At 33.6% G+C, this 11,673-nt stretch overlaps 1 protein-coding gene across 3 annotated transcripts; it reads left to right on the plus strand.

Annotated features, from left to right (window-relative positions):
* Nucleotides 1–861: 861 nt before the first annotated feature.
* Nucleotides 862–11,173, plus strand: LOC140051615 (uncharacterized). Of its 3 annotated transcripts, none has more exons than XM_072096886.1 (13): nucleotides 862–981; nucleotides 1,542–1,591; nucleotides 1,842–2,126; nucleotides 2,853–3,104; nucleotides 4,939–5,073; nucleotides 5,366–5,515; nucleotides 6,062–6,202; nucleotides 7,360–7,794; nucleotides 8,109–8,176; nucleotides 8,376–8,631; nucleotides 9,064–9,145; nucleotides 9,304–9,408; nucleotides 10,100–11,173. In XM_072096886.1, the coding sequence occupies exons 2-13, from the start codon at nucleotides 1,543–1,545 to the stop codon at nucleotides 10,221–10,223; spliced, it is 2,082 nt and encodes a 693-aa protein (XP_071952987.1). In that variant the 5' UTR covers nucleotides 862–981; nucleotide 1,542; the 3' UTR covers nucleotides 10,224–11,173. The 3 variants fall into 3 exon arrangements, with proteins under 3 accessions (XP_071952987.1, XP_071952989.1, XP_071952988.1); XM_072096888.1 differs by lacking the exon at nucleotides 10,100–11,173 and adding an exon at nucleotides 9,961–10,090; XM_072096887.1 differs by lacking the exon at nucleotides 862–981 and adding an exon at nucleotides 1,340–1,377.
* The last annotated feature ends 500 nt before the right edge of the window (nucleotides 11,174–11,673 follow it).

An 11,673-nucleotide genomic window follows, 5' to 3' on the forward strand; every position in this document is an offset into this window, starting at 1 on the left:
TGTCGGTCTGTCTGTCTGTCGGTCCGGTATCACTATGCGTTTTATCGCTTTATGACCTTATCTTGATATCAGTTTAATCTAGCTAAGTCAATTTTTCACAGAATATTCCTTATGGCCAGGAATCGATGTGGTTATGTTTTCACGGTGCGCAATAAAAAATTACGCGGTCTACGCACGATTTAACGAAATCACGTTTGTAATCATATCTTAACAACCATGAATCACAATTAAATAAAATTTGGTACTCATAAATTTCAGGGCATAAATCATCATATGGCAATACAATTACGTGCGTAGCGCATGTAACGCATGCGTAAGCGCGCTTAAAATTTTCAAAATTTATTTTCGATGAAATAAGAGTACGTTTCAGGCAATTTTAAGCGTTTACAAAATTGCCATGAGTGCGCAGATTTTTGCGCGCGCACTGCGCGTTAAATGTTATTGCGCACTCTTCTTGCCCGATTTCTGTTTTCTTGACTTACTTTTCAACTCGAAATTACGTTATACGAGCACGTCAAAAGTGACAGGCTACGCACGTGTAAATTAAAAAAATATAAATGTTTTTAAACATTTCAACATTTTTAAACATGTTCAGTAATTTCGGTCAGTATAGTTCACTATGTCGGTCGGTCCGTCTGTCTGTCGGTCTGTCTGTCTGTCGGTCTGTTTGTCTGTCGGTCCGGTATCACTATGCATTGTAGCACGCGACTTAATGGCTGTTGGCCTTGTTTGAACTTGAACTTGAAAAATAGCAAACAGCAATAGTAATAATACCCTTTTCACAGTTCACTACCTCAACTAGTTTCAATTTCACGTTGTTTTGTTTCTGTTGTTTACTTAGTTATAACCCCAGTCAAATTAACACACTGTGATTGGACAACATCGATGAAAGTATTGATATTACAAGTTTACTTCCTTATACCGTTTTAGTTAAGGCATACTATATATTAGCAGCATTTCTATTTGAAGTACCTATCTTATGTAAGTATTCATACATTTATTTCTGTAAGTCAAATAAACAATTTAAAAATAATTATGATTTAGATAACTTCACGCTTCCTTTTTATTCTAGGCCTAATTTAGAATGACAAATCAAGAGTGACACTCTCAACAGGTTGAAATTGATTTGACAGAACCATTATCTTAAATGACGCACTATTATTTGTTCAGTTTATTTTTATAGATTGTTTGATATGTATACATATTTATGTTAAAAAATCAATAGAAAAAATGTAAATTAAATTTTTATTTTGTTGAACCACGTTTTGTTCTCTCATTTGTACTTATACGAAGCAATTGATGTTTAGTTTAGGCCAATTTAGGCCTACCGAGCTTAGCAGGATGCACACGTTATACGACACAGTACTACTAACATAGGTTTGTTATGTGATTTTTAAAGTTATGTGTTCTTTATCTTATTCGAATTATTGAAATAAAAAGGCAGTGATATAACGATTACGCTGATAATCAACATAAAATTGTTTTCTTTCATTACGAACAGTTAGTTAGAAAATAGCTAAATGTATATACTTTTATTTTAGTATGATTGTTCAAGTATTACTGTTGCTTCAAGTTATTGTTACCTGCCAGGGTAAGTTAAGTTTTCAAAATATATTCGAAATTCTGGGTTGTAGGCTATATCTAAATAGTGTTCAATCTTGATATCCTTCTAAAATTCTGACAAACTCCCGTAGATCTTTTAGTCAAACCTAGGGTCGTCAAAATAACAGTTTAAATTTGAAACTTTTAATTTGTAATACAGTCACAAAATTAATTTTTAATCACACGGTGATATACTGAAAATGTATTAATATTAAACTAAAGGAAATGTTCTACTTTAGGAAATGATGGCTATATAACTGTTTTGAATTTGTCTCCACAAAGCAACGGTGACACAGAATACCAATGTTACACTCCTAGTATATTCACTGGTTACAGTTTGAGTTACGGTAGATCATTTGCCGTCTTGAGTACTGACAGTGTAATTGATACATCGTGGAACGTTCCGAGCGATAAGGTGGTTGGAAGGTATGTCACAGGAGCCGTAGGCATGGGAGTATACTACTGTAAGATAGTGAAAGATGGCGCCACCACAGTCGTTCAAACTACAAAAATAAGAAATGATGGTAAGACTGTAATAATGGTAAAACCAAGTACTCATTTTTTATACGATTACAGTTCGCGCGAATCGAAAACATCATGATTCATCAGCACTCATGCGAATTCGAACATGAACATGAAAATCGCAGCAATTTTGCTCTTGTAGCGACGAACCGATGGATTTGCGCAAACAAATTCGCCTAGTGGAAAATCGAATTTACAAATTTCACAGTAATTAACTGGCTTTTGATTTAGATTAATGCTCATTTTTTGGTTTTTATTTAATTTTTTGAATTTCATACCCATCCAATAGCAATAGCAAATAACTCGCCAATTATAGGATGGATAAACTATTTCATAATTTCTCATGCTTATAAACTAAGTCTCATTTGAGGCTTATAGGAGTGGAGTTAAGAAGTCGTGACTCGTGTTAAATAAAAGTTACATTATTATGTTAATGTATTATTACGATAACAACAATTTATGTATGTTTTTTATGTATCTATATATCAATATATTTATACAGGATTACACAAACGGGTAAAAGAAACCCTGTTTTGCATTGTGGTCCTGTCTTGAATACAAAACAAAATCGGGGAAAAATGTTTAGTTTTGTGAAAAAAAAACGAGATCGATTATATTCTCTATTTAGTTTGAACATTCAATAAATATATTGTATGAAAATAATGCATTTCTTTCTATAGCACACATGCATAACATAAAAGATTAATTAATAATACCATTTTTCTCAGCTTTAATTACGCCTGGAAATTCTAAAAACACAGTAACTGTAAATGTTGGAGATGACGTCACAATTAGTTTCGATAGCGATCTAAACAATGATTTAGTGTGGAGGAAAGATGGCTCTATTCCATTAACGATTGGACCGGAAAAAAGCATGACTTTTAACCCAATACAGATCAGTAATGATGGGGTTTATGAGATTCACAAGGATGGGAACCGAGGAGATCGTAGACATGCGTTTATCAAGTTGATTGTACGAGGTAAATATATAATTTTAATATTTACAAAAACAGATTTCAACACATGATGAGGTTTTATCACTATATATGCTTCTTACAGCCAATTCTTGCACTCATTTAACCTAAATATTAGTGAAATATTGTAAGCTTATGTGATGTATCTCAGGGCCAACACTATTCATTTTGTCACAAATAATTATTATTTATTTGGAAACTACACTTTTGAAATAGTGGCACGCTTCTTAATAGAAGGTCCAGAGTAATTAAAATAAAAGTTTAAAAAAATGATTTAACAAAGGCATATTAACAAGAAAACTTAAATTTAATTATGTACAAAATATAAAAGTAATAAAAGTAATACACGATTTAATAATAAAATACTATAGACATTTCCATTGTTGCTTTCCCTTCTTTTACTTATTGCCCGTTTGGTAAAGTCTTTACAAAATCGAAAATCATGTGAACCAAGAAAAAACAATAATTTTTTTCCAATAATAAATTTAGTCAAAACACCAATTGCATAGATAGACTTTGCTCGAGGATTACCAATTCCTCCAGTTTTAAATTCTGAATTCTGATTCAGAATTACTGGGTAGCCTACATAGGACCGCCTTTATTATTACCATCTGGTAACGTATTGAACCGCATTATAAAATGTTGCAATTGCAATTTCGAAGTCAAATCTATATATTAATGCTACTAATTTTTTTCGCGTAATTTCACTTTATCTCCATCGAAACCACTTAACGATACGTGCTCACATTTGGCACACTGATGTTTATTAAGGGGCCACACACGATAGGCTATGTTACTTTCCTGAATTTTAAGGATAAAAACTAACAAAAAGGGAAAAAAGAACAGTAATTTGACGTCTCAGCGACCATGTTACGTCAATGTATAAACTACGCAACCTCCTCTGTTGTGTACCGCCATGACCTGATCTATCATGCCGGACAGCCAAATTAAAACAGAGTTAGTCTCGGCAGCCGGTCAACCGATTTGAATGATCGCGTCGTTGAAGTTTTAATTAATCACATCTATCTTTTGAACAGAATGATTTTCGTAAATCACGGGTTGGCTCAGTAAGTAAAACGCCGTGACCATTGATATCATTGATGAGTACGTTCGAGTTCGAATCCGCGATATGTGTAAATAATAAGTACCACCGCTTAAAGCAAAAAAAAAAAAAATGAAAACTAGACCACAATGTAATTACAAAACTAACAAAAAAGATACCAAACCTCCCACAAAAAATTTGCAAAGTATAAAAAACCATTGAAATGAAAAAAATGTAAACGAAATACAAAAAAAATACAAACACACGCCTGCACACAAAAAAACGAATCCAAATTGGTGTCGTGTTTCGACAAAATCAATGGCCGTTAAAATAGTATTTTATTCTTGACACTTTGTTTGTTGTTTTTTTTAAATAATTTCTCAGGGGCCGGGAAGCATGAGTGCCCTTTTATTATACTTATTCATCCGATGCGAATTATTATTAAGGCAGACAAGACCGTGCGGAGCTAGACCACAATTTAATTATAAAATAGAAAATTTGTAACAAATCTCCCACACAAAACACATTATCAAAACAATATCAAAACCATTGAAATAAAAAAATAATATATTGTAAACGAATAAATATTAACACACAAACAAAACGAATCCAAATGGTTTGATTGTTGAACAACTTAACAATTTCTGTTTCCGCCGCAGCAATGTGTTTTTCGCCGCCGCGGTCTTCATCGTCACCATCGTCGTCGCCGTGTGGCGTCGCCACCGCCGTCGTCGTCATCATCATCATAGGTTACGTGCTTGTACAGTATAACAATTAATGAAATGTCTTTTATTATAGAGTGTCCACGTCACAAATGGGGTCCACCTGACTGCACTGGTGACTGTGAATACTGCTATAATGGAGGCGTGTGTGATGACAAAACAGGATTTTGTATCTGTGCACCTGGATTTATGGGATCTGCTTGTGAATCTGGTAAGAACTAAGTATAAGCACTTATAGCATACATACATAATTGAACGGAAGGTGATGATAAAGCAAGAATACTATTATTGTAACCCGTAGTGGAGAGTTGACTTATCTTCACAGACAAACAACTTCGACGACCGATAACTTCATTGAGCAGGAAAATCTAGATAGACCTTAACTTATTTTGACGAACTTGGAGTAGTAAATAAATCTCGATAATATGACATGTAATGTTTTTAGCTAGGACACATTTCTACCGTAGACGAAACCAAAATAATGCAAATCTGCTTTTCAATAGAATGCGGTGGCAATATGCATGGATGGAATTGCGAAAATCCTTGTGTCAGTACCGGTTCTCTTACTTCGTGTAGAAACTTTCAGTTTTGTTTACCTGATCCATATGGATGCAGCTGTGTTACTGGTTACAAAGGATTGAAATGCGATACAGGTAAATTAACCAATTCCACATACACATACGTTGATTGCGATAGATTATAAACTAAACTGTTTTCAATGAATCGTTAACATATAAATGAACACCTGAAGATTTGGATTTAAAATGATCAAGAATCTGGAAGCCCGTTCGTACCACTATTTATTTTAATTTTATCTTATTTCCAAACCCAACCAATAGAAAAAATAATTTTAAGAGCTGTTATCAGGCGGACGCCACAGTAATTATCTATTATTATTATAATGCATATGGCAAGTTTCAAAATCAAAGTAACTATCACAAGGATTATTACGGAAGCCCATTTTGGTCAATAGTTAGTTACATTGAGCGGTTGTTATCTGTATGTATTGCGGTCGCCACTTCGAATTGAAAACTTGCTATTATACATTATTTGGTCATTATTTTTACATGCAGTTTACACGATGTTCATTTAGTAGGCCTAATTCACTGAAATTAAGTTGACTTTTTTTGTTTTAATATTTATATAATTGCAACAGACTCCAAATAGCAGCGTATTTATAATTTAATTTAATTTTACAGTATGTTCTTCGGGTACATTTGGTGCAGACTGCAATCAAAATTGTCATTGTAAACAAGGTGGTTGTGATCGATATACAGGAAGATGCACTGACACTGAAGACTCATCTTGTGCGTACCCGTGGACGGGATCTAACTGCCAAAGTAAATATAAATGTTAACTACCTACTGCACTCACTCCATACAATATACAAGAAAAATACAAATAAACTATACATAAACAATTCATCAATAGATAATAATTCAAGCACTTTCAACCTATGAAAACAAGGCCATATAGATGGCTGCAGTCGCGTGCTCATTAGTGTTTACCGACCGACCGACCAACCAACCTACCAACTGACCGAAATTACTCAACATGTTTAAAAATGTTGAAATGTTTAAAAACATTTATATTTTTTAAATTTACACGTGCGTAGGCTGTCACATTTGACGTGCTCATATAACGTAATTTCGAGTTGAAAAGTAAGTCAAGCAAACAGAAATCGGGAAAAAGGAGTGCGCAAAAACATTTAACGCGCAGTGCGCGCGCAAAAATCTGCGCACTCATGGCAATTTTGTAAACGCTTAAAATTGCCTGAAACCTACTCTTATTTCATCGAAAATAAATTTTGAAAATTTTAAGCGCGCGTACGCATGCATTACATGCGCTACGCACGTAATTGTATTGCCATATATGATGATTTATGCCCTGAAATTTATGAGTACCAATTGTTTAATTGTGATTCATGGTTGTGAAGATATGATTACAAACGTGATTTCGTTAAATCGTGCGTAGACCGCGTAATTTTGTATTGCGCACCCTGAAAACATAACCACATCGATTCCTGGCCATAAGGAATATACTGTGAAAAATTGACTTAGCTAGATTAAACTGATATCAAGATAAGGTCACAAAGCGATAAAACGCATAGTGATACCGGACCGACAGACAGACCGACAGACCGACAGACAGACCGACAGACAGACTGACCGACCGACATAGTGAACTATAGAGTCCCAGGAACCTTCCATTCTAAACATTATTATCCTTGTTGCTTTCCTTTGACTGAAGAATCATGACATTTAGATAACGTAGTATAACATCAACTGATTCTAATGCCTTATAATTGTTCTCATTTATCCCTTTTGGCTTGAATTCCCTCTGAGAGAATGGAAAGATCATAAGATGAAGGAAATGAATATTAAAATCGTTTTTAAAATTTCAATTTCAAATTTCTGTTTATTTCCACAATATAACCACATATAATATACAATAACACAATGATAAACTAGTTAGGTAAAATTGAAATTTTTTGTAGAATGTCAGATTGATATAGGCCTAAGCCTATTTGGAGAAAACTGTGACATTGATTGTAACAAACCATGTGAATGTCACCGACTAACTGGAAAGTGCATCCAAGGAACATGTTTTTCTAATTCTCTCGAACCAAATTGTGTACCCACGTATGACGGAAACCTGATAGCTAATTCTTCAAGTTCATCTATCAACATTAAATGGACGCCGTGGGATACTGACAATGGAGAGGAAGATCTGGTTATTGGATACTTTTTATACCACAAACTGAGCAATGCTGATGATTGGAAGAAGGAATTCTACAATACTTCTTTATCAGGCACTGTTACTGGGTTGATGATGGACACACAATACACGGTTGGTGTTTCAGCTGTGAGAGCTGGCAAAGAAGGTGAAGGACCAATTGGAGGAAATATCACAGTAACAACACGTTGTGGAAGTATGTAAATTAGTTCGAATTTCAGAATAAAAATACTTTCTTTAATGATTATAATTTCTAAGGATGAAAACCACAAATGTAAATAATTTCATATATTTCGTCAATTAAAAACATGATAATAGAATACATTTAAACATAACAAAACCTATCCATTTATTGAGAGTTTTCCTTCTCAATATAAACATGTAATAAGCAGTAGTATCGATGGCGTCATAGATCATCAACTGTACACTCTCATGACTAATACATACTGTAGCAAACTCCTATATCTAAGAGATCCAATAATAACCCCCCAACCCCAATTTTTTTCACAGAACCGTCTCCAGTTGAGAACGTACAACTTCAAGTTTCGAACACTACTACTATCATTATTACATGGATAGTAAGTACAATTCTAGGTATTTTACTATTTAATCATTCCGTCTTTTAATACGAAAGTAAAACAATATTTTTTTTCTTTACATTTAAATTGAGCTAGAATCAGGCAATAGCCGTATTGGTGGGTGTTGTGACATAATTCTCATGCACAATTGTCCTTTTGTACACATGCTTACGTTTCCGTCCTTTTTATATACTTTTAGGGAAAACTTGGCGCTGAATCATTGAAATGCTCAAGTCTAGTATTTGTCTACAGAGTATATCTAAAAGTAATCAACAAAAAAGGATATCGGGAAGGGGTTTACCAGACAAAAACGAATCAATTTATAATTGAAAATCTGGAAGTAGAATATCCTTACGCTATCTTAGTCACTGTGTCTAATAAAGACAGTGAAAGTGAACCAGTTAACATTCCAAGCATACCAGTTAAAGAACCAGAACAATGTACTTCTGAACAAGGTACTGTTAAACCAAAACAATTTTTAAGTTTAATAAAAATAATAGTACAAATATTTAAGATTATTCAATAGAATACCGCGCTTTAGAATAATAGGTTTAGCTGAAGGCACCTTCTCGATTATTTTATTATCTATCTTGTCTGAGACTCTAACTGCAACCTTAACTGGACGATGATGACTTGTAGATTTGAGATCTACCAAAGAAAACTATTTTTATATCGCTAGTTTTATTTTACTACCTCGATACAGATAATAATATATGCATTATCAATAATCTAATGAATTTATATATACTGACAATATTTTGGTTCTGGTATTTTACACTGCATATATTAGTTTCTTGTCATGATGTTCAATCCTCAAGATTAGGTATTTCCTTTCACGCATTTTATTCAATACGTCTCCATTATCTTTAGTGTTATTTATTTCAAAGGTACATTCGGAATCATTGCTGGAGGCGGTGTTGCTGCAGGAGTGTGTTTTGGTGTCATCATTACTATTATGGTTACGATCTGGTAAGTAATCCAATTATTTTTTTGTTTAATTTTAAACTATAAATTAAGAATATAAAGAAAAAATGTTCAATTAATTAATTTTGATGTATTCTTTTTGAGCTAATTTTTCAGATTAAAAGCCATTTTAGGCATGATCTATCTTGTTTTTTTTTTTTAAGTAAACAAAGACTTCGGAAGAATGTGAGTAAATCTGATGCTGCAGCAAATGATCCACAAGTCTACTATAACACTGCAAGTAACAATTACAATCATTTTGTACCAGGGTAATTTTTTCTTCTTATTCATTTCTAATATTTGATTTGATCATAATAATATTATCAGAAAAGTTTAATGACCCGAAAACTAGGAAATTTATTTCTGGCTGTTTTAATTTATCGCTTTAATTTAGGGTTTTCTATTATGTGTATCTCCATTGAGATATCCAGCCACTAATACCAACAGTATTGTAAATATTCCGATTGTTGTGTAATGTCAACAAAAACCTAAATTAGGAGCTCAGAAACCAAACACAATTCCTACTTGTTTCCCCATCTTTGTACATTTATTTTCGGCCATTGTGGAAGTATAACTCGAGATTCTGATGAGATTTTGTGACGTCATCAATATATCGATTTTCCTGAAGAGCAATAATATAAATCAATTAAATAATAGGTTATGTACAGAACATCATCAACAGTTATGAAAAGGGAAACCTTTAGTCTGTAGAGCTTAGCAAACAAACATTCAGACGATAACTTGAAAATTGTAGATGTTATTGTGCGAACAAATACACATAATCCTAAAAAAAGTTATAACAGCTATTTCAATTTCAATAGCTATACCCAAGAGCAAGGCCGATAGCATTTTATGTCAAAATAAATGTGAAGATGAAAGACAGCCGGCCAAAGATTTCAAGTTAATGAGGTTTTACATCTTTGATGATAATATTTTTTTCAATACATTTCTTAATTCAAGAAAAAATCAAGACAGAGTTTATGAAGTAACTGATGATGATTATGCTACGGTAACTGGTGGTCCTTGTTACAGTAACACAGCACAGACACCAGAAGTGAGAGAAGACCAACCAATAAGAAAGTAGAGACTTTACCAAAAGAGGAATTCTTTGATACATTTTTAGAATGATTATCTTATCTCCATTGAGAGATTATTATCATTATCATATTTTTAAAATATAGAAAAAATTAGGCCTATATTATGTTGATTTTGTGATTATTATTTTATAGTATTATAAACGTAGTATAGGGTTTGGAGAAAAAGGCCAACAATCCCACATTTCTATTCTAAAAGAACCGTTGTTATTAGCCTACAATTCAGACATTGGGTATTTTAATACCATTTGTAGTTAATAAAAAAAAAATGTATTAGGCCTACTTACTGGATTATATCGGTACTAACTTCAATTTCGATTTTCAGAAAAATAAACATTCGATAGCAACTGAGCTGTATTTAAAATAGATTTCTGTAGTCTGGTTTAACTCATATCTTTATATTATTCATCGGTGATGAACTTATAATTAATTAGTTGCATTGTAAATAATTAGGCCTGGCTTCTAAAGCTAGAATTCTAGACAAATACAAAATAACCTATTCGAAGTCTGATTTAATTAATCTTCGTTTTTCAGGCTTTTGGGGGACAATACATCTTTAATAGTTAGAACTATGGTTTTAATTTGTCTAGAAAATGAAAAACAAAATTCTGAGTCAGTAGTGTTAAGATGCTTTCATTCACCTATAGGGCCTGGATTATAAGTGAAAGTTCCTGTTCTAAGAAATAGATGATGACCAGAACTTAATTCCCAGACAACAACAAGTCCATCATTGCTTTAACATTCTGCTATGAGAATCACTCTTCCATATTTATTCCTGTGTAGGTAGATGTAGGCCTAGATGTGTACTTTTTATAGGTATTATAATAAGGTTGTTATAAGTTCTAGACAGAACATTTAATTGTATCTGCGTCAATACTTTTATGATTATCGATGTGGCTTACAATACTACAACCTTAACAAGTAGCCATACAATGTCTATGCTCAGTAAAACAATCCACCTGTGTATATTGTATTAGGACGGTATTCAAATATTGATGCGCGCGCACGTGGCGGTATCGTCGTTTGATGATGATGAGAGGAGGAGGAGAGAGGAGGAATTCGAAGAAAAAGGCTCACCACCACCGCGTGGCATGTAGAGCGCGCAACATGCAGCTCTCAACAAGGAGAAGTGGGCTTTTTGTGGGGAACATATACAGCATCAACAAGCAATGCAAACTGATGCCTGGTTTGACAGGTGTCCGTTTTAGCCTAGTTCTATACACTACAGCCTAGGGGCAATTATAATAATAATAATAAGAGAAAGAATGGACCTAATAAAGGTAATATTCCTAGGCTAGGCTAGGTACCCAGCCTAGAGGCCTAGCTAGGCTAGGCCTACCTAGACTCTAGGCTAGCCTACTAGGCCTAAGCCTACGGCTATGCTAGGCATAGGCTAGTGCTAGGGCAGGACTAGCCCACTTTTCTTAGTAAGGCTAGGCC

This window comes from Antedon mediterranea, chromosome 6, assembly GCF_964355755.1.
Source record: "Antedon mediterranea chromosome 6, ecAntMedi1.1, whole genome shotgun sequence".
Classification (NCBI taxonomy): Eukaryota; Metazoa; Echinodermata; class Crinoidea; order Comatulida; family Antedonidae; genus Antedon; species Antedon mediterranea.

What these genes read in the sequence shown, in the direction of transcription:
- LOC140051615 (XM_072096886.1), top strand. Translation starts at nt 1,543, where the DNA reads ATGATTGTTCAAGTATTACTGTTGCTTCAAGTTATTGTTACCTGCCAG. An exon ending in ACAATGTACTTCTGAACAAG is followed by an intron (nt 8,632 to 9,063) that starts GTACTGTTAAAC and finishes TTTATTTCAAAG; the next exon opens with GTACATTCGGAATCATTGCT. An exon ending in TACAATCATTTTGTACCAGG is followed by an intron (nt 9,409 to 10,099) that starts GTAATTTTTTCT and finishes TCTTAATTCAAG; the next exon opens with AAAAAATCAAGACAGAGTTT.